The sequence below is a fragment of the Tachysurus fulvidraco genome, chromosome 3 (genome assembly GCF_022655615.1).
Source record: "Tachysurus fulvidraco isolate hzauxx_2018 chromosome 3, HZAU_PFXX_2.0, whole genome shotgun sequence".
In the NCBI taxonomy this organism is placed as follows: domain Eukaryota; kingdom Metazoa; phylum Chordata; class Actinopteri; order Siluriformes; family Bagridae; genus Tachysurus; species Tachysurus fulvidraco.
The window spans coordinates 27,651,025-27,665,995 of NC_062520.1; the positions used below are offsets into that span (position 1 = coordinate 27,651,025).

The 14,971-nt window shown below is 36.7% G+C and overlaps 2 protein-coding genes across 4 annotated transcripts; both read right to left on the reverse strand.

Moving 5' to 3' along the window:
- Positions 1 to 288: 288 nt before the first annotated feature.
- On the reverse strand, positions 289 to 5,931 carry fam8a1b (family with sequence similarity 8 member A1b). Of its 2 annotated transcripts, XM_027147873.2 has the most exons (6): positions 5,117 to 5,931; positions 4,821 to 4,941; positions 2,938 to 3,061; positions 2,658 to 2,797; positions 2,506 to 2,568; positions 289 to 1,112 (listed from the first exon to the last, which is right to left on the reverse strand). In XM_027147873.2, the coding sequence occupies exons 1-6, from the start codon at positions 5,556 to 5,558 to the stop codon at positions 968 to 970; spliced, it is 1,035 nt and encodes a 344-aa protein (XP_027003674.1). In that variant the 5' UTR covers positions 5,559 to 5,931; the 3' UTR covers positions 289 to 967. The 2 variants fall into 2 exon arrangements, with proteins under 2 accessions (XP_027003674.1, XP_027003683.1); XM_027147882.2 differs by lacking the exon at positions 2,506 to 2,568 and having other exon boundaries at positions 5,117 to 5,910.
- A 1,522-nt stretch (positions 5,932 to 7,453) lies between these two features.
- On the reverse strand, positions 7,454 to 14,250 carry zgc:110410 (uncharacterized protein LOC553618 homolog). 2 transcript variants are annotated; one of them, XM_047811617.1, is made up of 11 exons: positions 14,152 to 14,198; positions 13,904 to 13,929; positions 13,372 to 13,624; positions 12,974 to 13,052; positions 12,763 to 12,816; positions 12,108 to 12,198; positions 11,983 to 12,020; positions 9,893 to 9,980; positions 8,116 to 8,205; positions 7,982 to 8,029; positions 7,454 to 7,834 (listed from the first exon to the last, which is right to left on the reverse strand). In XM_047811617.1, exons 3-11 carry the CDS (start codon positions 13,589 to 13,591, stop codon positions 7,685 to 7,687), a joined length of 858 nt encoding a protein of 285 aa, XP_047667573.1. In that variant the 5' UTR covers positions 13,592 to 13,624; positions 13,904 to 13,929; positions 14,152 to 14,198; the 3' UTR covers positions 7,454 to 7,684. The 2 variants fall into 2 exon arrangements, with proteins under 2 accessions (XP_047667573.1, XP_027004431.1); XM_027148630.2 differs by lacking the exon at positions 13,904 to 13,929 and having other exon boundaries at positions 14,152 to 14,250.
- Positions 14,251 to 14,971: the final 721 nt, after the last annotated feature.

Below are 14,971 nucleotides of genomic sequence, written 5' to 3' on the forward strand. Positions count from 1 at the left end.
GGATAATGTATAAGTACACCAGAAATCATCAGAGTATTATGTATTAAATATTAGCTTGCAGAACTGTAAATTATAGTATATTAATAAAGAAATAACAAAAAAAAAAAGAAGTGACAGTACAGTTTGTACAGTATTTGCCTGATATTCTTTCAGTGCAGGCATCTTGTTAGAGTTGCTTGAGAATATTTGCCTAACAGCAACGTACTGACTTTTCAGATAAACGCTCCCGATCCAGCCGTCACTGTGCGAGAGCTCGAATCAAGATGAACACAATAATACACATCGCAATTTACATACAGGAGAAATTTAATAGCACATTTCTATTAAAGGCACAATCAGTAAAATATATAGAGTCGGATAAATTAATAACTATTGTTATACTGTGAGGTTTTTTAACGAACGATGTTTTGCCAGATTTCTGTGGCCCTGGTCTGAACTGTCGAGCTGTAGATGAGGCCAAATGAAGTGTTAATGAAGAAAAAAAATTACACATATAAAAAGTCATTAATCCAGTGCATCTTTGTTATTTAAGGAACGCGGTAACAAAATGTTCAATGCTGAAGATTTGATAAACATTTAGATACTTCTGACTGATTCTTTTGTTTGAGGTGATGATATACAGATCCCAATGCTTAACACAGTAATTAGCATTAAAAAAAAATACAAAATTAATGGAATTTGCATGTTACTCATTGCATTGCAATTCTTAATAATAAAAATTAAAAAATTCATGTACATGCCAAACAACTGCAAGAAATAATAATAAATCAATTGCTCAAAAAATTCAAAAAATTCTCTCTACAGCAAGTTCTCTCTAAGAACCTGGAGTGAAAACGACTTGATGTCAAGCATGTCTCTATTTGTCAGCTCAGCGGACTTCCTCATTTTCTCTCTTTCCTGTGACCCAGCAGCTCTTTGGATCAGTCTTTCAGGTGGAGTTGTTTTCTCAGCAGGTAAAATTCACACATCACCGGAGTCTGTTTCTCTTGACCACTATAGTCCCTGCCACAATATCATACACAGTTCTGTTGTGCTGGTAAAAGAGCAGCGTGACAAACGCCGGGAAAAAAAATGCAATGGAGAAATTTTTGTTTAGAGCTCGGATGGTCGACCTAAGAGAAGACAGATAATAGAATTGATTACACAAACCTTCAGTAAAATGTATAAAAACATCAGAATCTGTGCAGGAGATTCAACTTAAATTTCTAGTTCTCTTTATGAAAAAAATCTATAGATCACTAATCTAAATAAACCTAGTGCATACTAAATAACATGAGATGATTAAGCTTTCTTGGTTTTTCTTACATATCACACTAACGCGCAAGCATCAGAGCCACTGAATATCACTTTTGTCCAGCCAATTATCTGATGCAGTGATCACACGGTCACTGTTCCTACAGTGTTTAACACCTTCCTGATAATAATCAACCCTCCGATATCAACTGGGACTGTGCAGCATATTTATAGGTGACACAAATCATGTTGAAATGGTTGGAAGCTCGGTGGTTAGAGTGTTGGACTACCGATTGGAAGGTTGTGAGTTCAAATCCCAGGCTGTCACCACTGGGCCCTTCAGCATGGCCCTGATCAGTTATGAGTGTAAATGAGATAAATGTAAATGTTGTCTGCCAAATGCTGCAAATGTAAATAGACTACTGATCAGAAGGCTGTTGGTTTGAATCACGACGCTGACACTGACCTTGAGCAAGAATCCAGGTACAGTGATCCCTCGTTTATCGCGGTTAATGGGGACAGGAAACCCTCGTGATAGGTGAAAATCCGCGAAGTAGGATTGGCCCTAAGTTTGAACTTTTCACTGTTTGTCATCATCTTCCTCTTGGGCTCACTAGAGGAATCTTTCGCTGGGGCACGGCACTTAGGAGGCATTGTAAGGGCTTAACGAAAAGTTAATTTCGAACACAATACGCAAGACACAGTTGACAGCGTGAACGAGAGTGGCGAGAAGGGAAGAAGCTGGGAGAGGATGCGATGATGTGCAGCCAATCAGCTCAGATCTCGCGCAGGGAACCAATCATGTGCCTTGTCTGAGTGCCCGTGGGTATGTACAAAGCCTCAGAGAGTTTCCCTCTTTGTCTGGCATCCTAGGAAACGTTTTTTATTTTTCGATGAATATTTTTGAAAAATCAGCGATGCACCGAGGCCGCGAAACTTGAACTGTGAAACTTGAACCGCGAAGTGGCGAGGGATTACTGTATATAAATGTAGGTGTAATTGCTCAATATATAATACAACTATCTGATAAAATCTGCACTCTTTTGGCAGGTATCTCCTCTCATTTATTTAGGTTTTCCCATTGGCCCCGATAGGAATCACTCATTCTGCACCTGATGCGACCGAATTCGACAAATAAAACAATATAGAAAAAATACAGAAACAACTCAAATTTGTAGCCAGAATTTTGTAGCTAAACAACTGTGTAACAAACTTCCACAAAGTGGGTGATTTAACTGCATCCACTTCATCAGAACTTTCCAGGATAACCACCTTAATGTGCAGGTGTACAGCTGTTCCTCCTGAAGTGGCTGATGACTGTAGGATGTTTTTATCCTTGGACACAATAATCATGTTGGGTTTTTTTCATACAAGCTTTATGAGATTCATACATGCTGTATGTTTATAGAAACATCAGAACTTACGCTGAGAGACTGACGTTAGTAGCAGGCACCACACGCACTCGGCCGGGCTGGACCAGGACTGACGTGTCACAAGTAACCACTCTTAGGCCAAGCAGAAACTTCCCTGGCGTGGCTCCACCAGCTCCCCAAACACATATAATCTAAACAGGAAGTGACAGATAGACTTGTGTTTAATCGGGTATACAATTAATAGAGTATAATATAATAGAGTGATGTTCAGCACAGGACTTGACGCATGTTCAATAGTCCAGAAAGGCAACAAATGTGTATTCAGGCTGACCTCATAGAAGCACACCAGTATCCGGTACACAAGAGCCATGAGCATCATCTTCTGCAGATCCTCCATGGATGTGTCTTCATCTATTTCTTCCACAATAAAGTGCATGGCAAATTTTAATATGTCCCTAAAACATCAAGAGTTACAATAATGCCATTAGCATGACAGCAATCAAGACTTTCTATAAAGTATGTGCTCTGTATAATGTACCCAAAACAGTGGTGATGCCAATGGGAAAGAGAAAATTATTCAGAATATTAATATTTTGTGTGATTCATGTGACTAGTGGCTCTCTGCTACTCGTACTACTGTAGCTGCTGCAGACTTTGGGTTTGTATTAGGGCTGAGCGATAAAAGGATAACAATATGTATCGCGATAGACACGTGATCGAGAAAAAAAATGTGTTCGATAAAATGTTCGATATTTCTTATTCTTCGTCGGAAGAAAACAGGTTGCAAAGCAAGTTTGGTTGCATTAACAAAGGCACTCGTTCTCTGGTAACCTAGCAACATAGAGAGTGACACGCTAACAGCCAATCATGTAACAGTATCATGTTTGGTTGCACCATATCGTTGTCTCGTGCTGGTCTGCTGGATTCCTCTTCAGTAACTTATTCAGTAGAATAACTTGTTACTTTTTCATATTTCTGCAGGTTTTATATTTCAGACAATGTTACTGTTCTGTATCAGGTTTGTTTTTTATATTACAGATGTATCTCAGTCTACCTCAGTTTTATTTTTGTTTACAAAACACTGCAACTATTTTTCTCTATGTTTATATTTAACACTTTGCACTATTTTATTACACCTTATTAAGCATTTCTTACATTTTCTTTCATTTTGCACCTTAAATGTTAAGAGATAATAGTTAAGTGTATATTGTGACTTTAGACTTATGTTTACATTGTAATTATTTGAGTTTTCCTGGTTGCTGACATTTCTGTCTTAATAACTGAGGGGATTATGATCAGAGGAAGATTAAGTTTAAAATAAAAATGTTTAAATGTAATATATTTTTCTCCTGGTCCTTATTTTAAATGGGTCATAAAAAATATCAATAATTATCGATATCGACCGATATGAAACACTGATATCGTGATACAGTTTTCAGCCATATCGCCCAGCCCTAGTTTGTATTGGTTTAAAAAAGAAATTGTAATGCTGCAGCCCTGTAGTTTGTTAGCTATATCTATCATACCATCCATCATACAATCAGTGTTCAGGAATGAGTCTGTATTTATTATTAGAATCAGAATCAGAATGAAACTCTAATGCTAGTGGAACAATAAAGCGTACTGTATAACAACGCATGTTATTCGACACACTGTCCCATATGTATGTATTAATTCACGTACTGCTGAGGACTTGTGAACGAGACAGGAGGACCACTAGGTTTAGGGTAGAGATACTAAAATAAAGATTTATACATGTGACTAAAGCTTCACAGACAGCACAGTAGCCCTGCTATAGCAGCATCAGATCAAATCAGATGGCATCAGATTAAATCCAATCTTCATGAAAGTTCCATAGTAACGCAATAGAAGCTTTATATTAATCTGATGTTCACCTGCTCCGAAGACTTTATTTAGTTTTGATGCACACCGATCTGTGCGCATTATTCACAGATATTTTTTACCGATTCTCAGGCAGCTGGAGGCCATAAACTGAATGGAACTGAATAGTAATTTTATATTAAAATGCGGACACCTCAGACCTGACCTGGTATTTGAATATCCACACACAGCCCTAGTTTAGGACAGAGCTGGAGTCGGCCCTTGTCTCGTGCTGGTGTTATATATATTGTATATTGTGTGTATATATAGTGTGATCTTAGTATAAAATTTGAAAGTTGAATGAAATGAACACAACATATGAACCTGACTCACTTCATTCCACTCAGTTGCATTATGCTCAGGATAATGGTTGCTTTGATGAAAAAGAGAATGAAGAAGTCCACTATCTCGGCCAGGAAGCGATGGAGAAGAGAAGGAATAAAATATTCTCCACCTAAATCAAATCCACAGCACGGGGATTGGATTACAGGAAAAACACAGAACATTTACATCATGTTACATGATCTCTATTGGGCAACCCCTGGGGTTTAGTAGTACAATAACATAACCATGTGTAATCTGGGACTGAATGTTTATTCATTTATATGAATAGCAGCTTTCATCATTACCTGGCTGTTGGGCGTTTCCATTTTGTTGCACTTGCAGGGGGACAGGACCATTCTGACTCGGGACATTATTCCAGATCTGTCGTTCACTGACGCTATTAGCAGCCGTACTGTTAGAGGGGACAGGAATGGACGGAAATGAAGCGAAAGGGACACCAGACGAATACGTGATCCAGTTGTGCAGGTCTGTGTTAGACAGATCCGCCCCCCCTGTTGGTGTTGTAAGGCTCCCACACGCTGCTTGTGTCCCCCAGCTCTGATAGCTCACATACCCGCAGTAATACTGCCACATCCATTCCTGCAGTTTTTCACAATATTGTGATTTGGCGATTAAGTTAGAGACTCTCCGTGAACCGGATTCTGTAATGGCGTTCATCTCTTTCCTGTTAGTCCCACAAACGGCTTTCTTCGAGTCATTTGCTCCTTCGTCGAGGGAGTCCGCCATGACACATCTGTTGTCCTCTGCGGCTGGGTTGTAAACCGCCCCCTATAGGACACGTAGTGCACTAGATAGTGCGCAGTGGCCACACTACCGAATACAGCCTAGTGCACTTAGAGAGGGAGTCGCGTACTGTTTGTAATTCGGCCACCTGTACACTAAGTAATACGGTAATACACTGCTGTATTGTGACTGCTACTGACACAGAGGACGCCATAGAGTTGTTATAAGCGATCACAACGCTGCACAATTCATATCCTTACATATTAACTTTATATAAGACTGCATGTGGTCTGTGACGCCATAGAAAGAGCCTAAATGTAATATGCAAAAGGATGCTTATGTATCTTCTTTTCTCCGATTAGATAGATAGATAAATTAGATTATCTATCTATCTATCTATCTATCTATCTATCTATCTATCTATCTATCTATCTATCTATCTATCTATCCAGTGATGTAGTCTATTTTTTTTGTAGTGAGTATACTGTGATTTCCCCCCCTCCCATCCTAGAGCAACACCCCACAGGCACCACCACACTCACTAATGCATAAAATATGCATCTACATATAATTGAGAGCATTATTAAAGACTGCAAAGTGTTATCAACATTCCAATTTATTATAAGCAACAAAAGACAGTCAGCTGATAAAACCTGTGCTCCCATACTCATATAACATTTAAGGCTAAATGTAATCAGACAGTTGGCACCCATTGACTTTCACAGTAGGAAAAAATATAGACTATGAAACTCAATGGGTGCTGCAATGGGTTTACAACTGTCTGATTACTAACATTTTTCAAAATATCATATTTTGTGTTAAACAGAAGAAAGAAACTCATACAGTTTTGGAACAAATTGAGGGTGATGAAATAACGCAATTTTCATTTTTGGGTGAACTTTATACCTTTAAGAGCTACATTTAGCCTTAAATGTTATATGAATATGGGACCTGGAGCACAGGTTTTATCAGCTGTCAATTTTCAATGTACATTTAAGAGTGAACAATAAACATTTGTTCAGTTTTATCACCAACACTCTTTCATTGCAGAATATTATGAACTGAATGAACTGGTAGTTTACAAAGCTTTCCAAGTACATTTGTACTCGGGCTGTGGGTGAAATGTCACCCGAAGCTGCTGTAGCTTTAGGCGCAGGCTTCCGAAAACACTCAGAGTGTAGTTTGAGTCTGCTTTTGTTTCATATCTTCTTTTACATTAGTTAGTTAATTTCAAATTTGCACCACAAAACACCGCCAAGCAACTAATTTTCCTCCTTGGTAGGTGACGTCAGATCAGGTCACAGGCCACAGAAGCCCCAATAATCCAAAAACGTTAGTGATTCGCAATCGCGACCACAGTCTGTGTTTGCAACACAGACGGAGTGAATTTATGAATGAATGTTCTGTCACAAAACGATATTGTTACGTATCCTCACGCTTTTTAAGTAGGTATACGGAAATCCTTGGCCTTTTCTAGTGGGTATACGGCGTATATCTGCGTATCACATAGATTACACCAGTGTATCTATCTATCACTGCTGTGTGTGTGCACTTTGGATGGGTTAAATGCAGAGAACGAATTCTGAGTATGGGTCACCATACTTAGCTGCATGTCACGTTACTATCTATCTATCTATCTATCTATCTATCTATCTATCTATCTATCTATCTATCTATCTATCTATCTATCTATCTATCTATCTATCTATGTGTATCTGTCTGTCTGCCAAATCATATTGTTGTGTGTGAATATTTTTCTTTTTTTTTGTTCTGTTTTAATTAAGTGATCAATTCAGTACAAAAAGAAGAAAAAACGATTAGGACGTGCCATGTGATGTTGACAGAAGGGCATTAAAACAAGCATTTGTGAGATATTGTGTGTAAATAATGTCCCCCAGGTCATTTATAGGTTTATTATGCATCAGTAAAAATCCCTGAGTTACAAGTTAGCATGTGGTTATTATTGATTATTGATGCAATGATTATTGTATGTATTTATATAAATAGTTTAGTTTATAAAGATGTTTTCTGTCAAAAATAAATACATAATCGCAGTAGTGCAGAGCTGATGTAGGACACGGATATTAATAAACATTCTTCTTGATCTAATTGGTAAATTTTTGCTTGTATTAACGGCAGAGCCCGATCAGCTGAAGTATCATCAAGAAAAGTGCTACAAGGTCTAGGTAAAGGTTCAATGCAGCGATAATGTATTCCTCTGCACTGAGGGTGTATTTGTGTTTCCCACCCAGTATTAGCTGTGTGTCCATCACCAGGTACTAAAGAATAGACGTGAGAGATTTGTGTTAGTATTTATAACACTTCCTGCATGCTTTTATCACTCAAGGTTATAATGTATGACAAGTGATGTGCTGTATACACACTCAAAACAAAATCTATAAGAGTAAATATGGACAAATACTTACAACAGAGAAGACCAGCGTCCCCAGGGATGAATAAGCAATGTATAGAAACTGTTGAAAGTCAAGTAAAATGAAATAAACCATATGAAATATGAAGAAATTATCTTTTTGTTTTCTGTGTTAGTCAAATTGTTTACCTGGGATCTCATGACAGCACAGAGAAACCCGAATGTAAACATCGTCCAGCATAGAACCCAAACGCTTCCAGTGACTTTTGTGAAGTCCCACTGCAAGAGTTGTGACAATTATTTGTATTCACCTTTGATGAAAAATGCAAAACGTCATAAAAATGGCACATAGTTATGAACTGTGTATAAAAATGTGAACAGAACTATTTGTCTCCATTTAAATAATAAATTAATTCTGGCTTTCCAAAATGTGCAGTTTAATATTCACTGCCCCATAAAGATTTACAAACTTTATTCAGTAACTAGGATTGGCTCATTTAACAAAACATCCTTCAGTCAAACGGATCACATTCGTCACTTTGGCTCCAACGTCTCAGTCATTCTGTCTTTTGATTTTAATTCAAATAATTTGGTTAGAGGATTGAATTGTAAGAGGACTGCTTTTAGCCTTCAGTCATTCCCACAACCAGTGAGATAATAATGATTCATGACATCATAAACTATAGCTTTATGGTCATTTTTATAATGGTAATAACTATTCAAACTGTTTTTATGTGTGTACTGTTTTGGTATTACTGAAAGTAGTTGACTCTTTAAACTAGTTGACTCCATATCTCTATATTTATTCATTCATTCATTCATTCATTCATTCATTCATTCATTCATTCATTTTCTACCGCTTATCTGAACTTCTCGGGTCACGGGGAGCCTGTGCCTATCTCAGGCGTCATCGGGCATCAAGGCAGGATACACCCTGGACGGAGTGCCAACCCATCGCAGGGCACACACACTCTCATTCACTCACACACTCACACACTACGGACAATTTTCCAGAGATGCCAATCAACCTACCATGGATGTCGACCTTTTTATGAACTTTTATATAGAGATATGGAGGGGCACGGTGGCTTAGTGGTTAGCACGTTCGCCTCACACCCTGGAGGTGTGAGGCGAACGTGCTAACCACTAAGCCACCGTGCCCCTCCATATCTCTATATAAAAGTTCATAAAAAGGACAATAATAAATTAAAATAATTCCAATGTAAAATGTCTGTGCATTTTTTAAAAGCTCTCTCTCTCTCTCTCTCTCTCTCTCTCTGTATATATATATATATATATATATATATATATATATATATATATATATATATATATATATATATATATATATATATATATATATAAATTGAAATCTCGATTTTGTCAGATCTTTCTTTGCACACTAATCTTACAGTATATCATACTAAAGCAGTGATAAATAATAATAACTTGTAATTCTGTACAAGGATTACAAGTTATCATGTATGTTGTTAGGCTCAGTCGAAGTAAAACTAGTCCTCTTTCGCAGGATAACCCATTTCTCCATTCCTTATATTACGTTTGAGAAAAACCTATTAAACGCTTTCAGAGATATCAGGGAAGTGAAGCAGCTTTTGTCAAAAGAAAATGGTGACAATATACAGAATAAAAACTAATAACAATTTACAATTAATATTCACTGATCGTCCGGGTAACGACACGTCATATTAAGAATCGAGGGGATGTCAACTTTCAAACTGGATCTTTTTGGTAAATGCAGTTACCATTTTGTCTTGTTGACTATATGTAAACTTCTGTTATGTTTAATAGCTTAATCAGGGCAGAACTATTATTATTATTATAAATTATTATTATAAATAATAATAATAATAATAATAATAATAATAATAATAATAATAAATGCAGTTAAATGCATTACAATTGTAATGCCATTCATATTTTTATCCGATACAGTAGTCATACAGACCTTAGACTGCATTGCAAATAAACTCACACCAAAGGACACAAAGGCAGTGGCTCCTGCTGCCCACAGAACAGCCTCAGCATTAAAATACCTAAAACACACACCTTCATCAGTACTCTTTAAACTCTTTAGACTGTAATTCTATTTCTAAACACTTTTAGATGCATCATATCAATCTACACAAAACAACACAGAGTACTCATCTAGATTACTGTCATATTTTGCTCATGACATTAAAACAGAGCTGCTAAATTCATGAATATCATTCATAGTTGCTATAATCATGTGCTCACTGTATACTACAGTGCTTTATTTTTCAAGAAACTTTCTGTAAAAATTTTGTTCTCAAACATCATACAAGCAAGTAGCATATAATATTATATAAAAATGTAATAATAAAATATTAAACATATATATAAATGTGTAAAATCAAATATAACATGCACTTGCGTAAATGAGAAAAATAACTTGCTAAAAAGGTTTTGATCTTATATGTATGGTGTAATATGAGCAAACATTGTGCCAATGTTAAAATAATGTTTGTTTAGTTTATGACTTTTATTTATTTTTATATTTTAAGTAATGAGAATACAACTTCTGTAAATGAGCTTCATAGCCCTGCTTTATACCTGCCTTAGGTTATATGGATCTGATAAACACATTACCTTTTCTACAGTATAATCTAGCTATAAATACAGAAAACATGTTAAGAGCATAAACAATAAAAGAGAAACTCTTGTACTGTGTTGTTCTTCAGCAGATAATAAAGATAAGGAACAGGTCTAATTCCATTCATTACATATTGTTGTCCATTAAAAATTGAAATATATTACTATGAAGAAAATAAATAGATGTTTACATTTTCGGGTATCTCCAGGAGTAGATCTCAAGGAGGAAAGTTACTTTGATACGATCAGTAATTAATCATTATCAGTACTTTGTATAAGACTCAAAAATGACTGATTAGTTAATAGTGAACTCTCACTAAATACTGAGTAAGGGAATTGAGCAGGAATAAGATTTGTTTAGAATCAGAATCAGAATCTGAAATAGCTTTATTGGCAAGTAGACTTGAGCATACAAGGAATTTTATTTTAGTGCCATATGCTTCCAGTAAACAGAGAAAACAACAACACACACAAATAAAAAATAAAATAGACATATGGAAATACAAATAGACAAAAAACAAAAAACTAATTTCTGCTTAGTCCCTTCAGATTTACCCCAGTGTTCTATATCTCGTTTTAAAATTTAATAAAATATAATAGTGACTTTAAATCTCAGAATTCTGACTTAATTTCTCAGAATTGTGAATTCTGACTCGCAATTCTTGTAATTTTCCTCAGAAATCCGCCATATATGTCATCATCCTGGCGTAATTTCTTTTATTGGAGTCGCACAACGTAAGCTGTTTCCGGACTCTTGAAAGAACGTTACAGAGGAATCGGTTGTGTCATAAACGCAACATGCAACATGCAAACGGGAAGTCGTGGCCTAATGAATGGTTAGAGAGTCTGACTCCTAACCCTAAGGTTGTGGGTTCGAGTCTCGGGCCGGCCATGACTGAGGTGCCCTTGAGCAAGGCACCCAACCCCCCAACTGCCCCGGGTGCCGCAGCATAAATGGCTGCCCACTGCTCTGGGTGTGTGTTCATGGTGTGTGTGTGTTCACTGCTGTGTGTGTGCACTTTGGATGGGTTAAATGCAGAGAACAAATTCTGAGTATGAGTCACCGTAAGCTGTATGTCACGTTACTATCTATCTTAAAACAGATGATGCAGAAGTGGCATATTTCAATTAATGAGACTTTTAGATGGACAAAGTGTGGCCCACGACTGTTATTTATGCGTCTACGTAGACTGTTGGTGTATAAAATATGCCACTTCTGCATCATCTATTTTGTTGTGTCTACACCAGGAATTGGAAAGGAAAAAAGTTGCAACTCTGAGATATAAAGACACAATTCTGAGAAATATATATCAATGTTATAAAATGTTGCCGATTATGTAGTTGACATAAGAACAGCTCTCGATAGTGAACTCAAACTTACATACAAAGTAGATTTTATATATCATCTGTAAAAATTGCACTTACACAGTCACTGATCCAAGCAGCATACCCTCTGCAACAGTCTGTTTTGGGAATAAATCAGTTTAAAACCATGGTACTCTGTGTGTAAACTGTTTTCTCAAACATGGAGCAGGCTAACGTCTACTTACAAACAGCCCGAGAAAGATGAAGTTGAAGGGAACCTTTCGGCGTACATCACCACAGCAGGAAAGCACAATGACAAGCGCTAGTGTTGCCCCCCTTTTGGATAGTGATCAGATGTGTACACACACACACACACACACACACACAAACACACATTTGCATCATTTGACAGACGGCCATATCCAGAGCAACTTACATTATCTAATTTTTTTATACAGCTGAGCAATTGAGCGTTAAGGGCCTTGCTCAGGGGCCAAAAAGTGGCAGCTTGGTGGACCTGGGATCGAACTCACAACCTTCCTATTGGTAGTTGGGCTATTGGTAAGGGTAAGTAGCCCAACACCTTAACCACTAGGCTACAGCATACCCACACACACTGACACTGAGAACTGAGTGGGTGAAACATCCACTGAAACTTACACTGCTGAGATACAATTTAATCTTGAATCAATTTAAACCAAAAAGTAAAAAAAAAGGACGGTGCATTTGCACGGAGATACGTTTACGGTCACTTTGCCTCCCTAGTCATGGTCAAGTTTACTGACTTATTTAGAGCTCTCTGTACTAATCTGATAATCACACAACACCAGGGTCATCACGGGGGGCCTATAACATCATCAGGGACAATACACACCCACAACACAACCTCCTCACACTTACATCATGGTGTAGGCGAACCAATTGGTGCGTAAAACCCACAGTTTCAGGGTCTCCCTGTCAAAATAGGACAAAAGCGTCTTTAAGCATTACCAGAGAATCAGAATTAGACCTGCTGATAATAAAAGCCTGGTATGAGAATTAGACATTTGGGATAATATAATCATTTATAAGGGCGGAATCAAATGATTTATCTGATTAGTTTGTTACTCACCAGTACAGGAATGCACAGATTATTCCAACTGTTATCAGCAACTGAACCGTAAGGGTGAGGTAAACCTTCCTGATGAAACCTGAAGATAAAGTTATAAACCACAGGGTGAGGATGGAAAAAGAGTCACCATGCATTATGTCACTGTGGATGAAGTGTAAGAATGTAGTAAAAAGTAGTAAATAAGCTGCTGAGAACACAAATACTTTTACTTTTTTAAAGTCGAACGTTTTATATATCGGTATCTATGGTTTTATAGTCGCAAAACATCTGTATTCAGTACAGCAAAATCTTTTTATTTATTTATTCTTTTATTATTTATTTATTTTGTTTCCTCATCATTTATTTGAGTAAAGACACTGAAATGGTACAGAGTGATAAATAAAAAATTTTCAGCACACCTCGTCGGACAGAAGCTTCGGAGAAGCAGTTAACATCCTCGAAGCACTGTGTGTATTCTGGGGGCATCAAGTCTGCTGTTCCGACATCATAACTACTCTGTGTGACTGTGGAAATTCCAGCCTCCCCGACATTCGTGGGTCCGTGGGTGTAGGGTTGGGGGTATGTAGGGTTGTAAGGAGGGGGAAGCTGGTCCCCGTTTACCACCGCTGGCTTCTCCATGTATGTCTCCAAGGAGCTCTCGTTAATAGGAACCTGAAAACAGTTTATTTAAGTACATAAAGGAGAATAAAAACATAAAAAGATGATTTGTTAATAGTCACACATTATTCACATTACAATCTCCTTGTTTTGTTGAAACAAGTGAATTACAGATGACTGTACACACACACACACACACACACACACACACACACACACACACACACACACACACACACACACACACACACACACACAGAGTTTCATTTGATTGAGTTTTCTTTCATTCAGTACTTTTCAGTAGGGACACTCAGGTGTCTTGGTGATATTTACCGGGAACCAAATCAGAATTTTTCAACCTGAATTAAAGAAGAATGAAAATACACCAAACAGAATTAAGATAAATAAGTTAATCACACAATTATTCTGACAGTTACACAAATACCATGTGACCTCTTTTACAAAAGCAGCATTTAAGAATTTGACTCATGACTTGATTTCTTTAAAGCAGAGTAATGTTCGTAATCTGATGTATGTTTTGGTATAATGTAGATGTTTAGTTTAATTCCAGCTTATCTTACCTTTCACTCTCGGCTTCGGTGCAGCTCTGTTCCATAAACGGTACACGCAGGGCAAAGTCTACCCTCGATCGCGCTGTTTCCAGGGAGACCCAGACTAGCCTATTAGAGCCAATCAATATTTAAGGTCAATGTAAAAATTAATTACCTGTATTATACAACCATATACAGTGTTCATGACCTAAATTACGTAAATCTCTACAATACAGATCTGACTGAACGTTTACAGTGAAGTATTTTCACATTTAACATTATAAATTAATACTGAGTAGGAAAAATATCTTGGTATATTATTATTATTAGTTATATTGTATAACTGTACTATAAAGATTATTACTATGGTATTACTACTGACTGTTGAATTAACACTCACAGAGCTGAATTAATCTACGGTGTTGAATTAACACCACACTGTAAATTTGTCTAATGTGTGTCCACACAAAACTAAAGCTTACCTTTATTTGATATTTTTCCGTAAGGGAGAAAAAGGGTTGGTTCTGCTGGCCTATTTACACCTGTGTTAATGACTTGGTCAGTTTTGTTGTCAGTTCTGCTATATGTTCAGGACATTCAGAGGATTAAAATTTCTTTGCAGCAACATGAAAAAAACAACAATAACTAAAACTATAATATAAAGGAATATATTAACTATAATATATAGGAATGTATGCATAAGGTATTTTAATATAGAAATATGTAGGATATAAGGATGTAAGTATATATGTATTAATTAAATGTATAAATATAACAAAAGGTATGTGTTAAAAAATAAATGTACACAAATAAAAATTAATAAATAAAAAGATTTTCACTTCAAGTCATA

Bases quoted from the DNA above. Each gene is read 5' to 3' on its own strand.
- zgc:110410 (XM_027148630.2), bottom strand. From the start codon at position 13,591: ATGGAGAAGCCAGCGGTGGTAAACGGGGACCAGCTTCCCCCTCCTTAC. The intron at 12,817-12,973 runs GTGAGTAACAAA...CTATTTTGACAG, and splicing joins ATCTGTGCATTCCTGTACTG to GGAGACCCTGAAACTGTGGG. The intron at 12,199-12,762 runs GTAAGTGTGAGG...ACTATCCAAAAG, and splicing joins TGGTTCGCCTACACCATGAT to GGGGGCAACACTAGCGCTTG.
- fam8a1b (XM_027147873.2), bottom strand. From the start codon at position 5,558: ATGGCGGACTCCCTCGACGAAGGAGCAAATGACTCGAAGAAAGCCGTT. The intron at 2,798-2,937 runs GTCAGCCTGAAT...CTTCCTGTTTAG, and splicing joins TACTGGTGTGCTTCTATGAG to ATTATATGTGTTTGGGGAGC. The intron at 2,569-2,657 runs GTAAGTTCTGAT...ATTGTGTCCAAG, and splicing joins ACTAACGTCAGTCTCTCAGC to GATAAAAACATCCTACAGTC.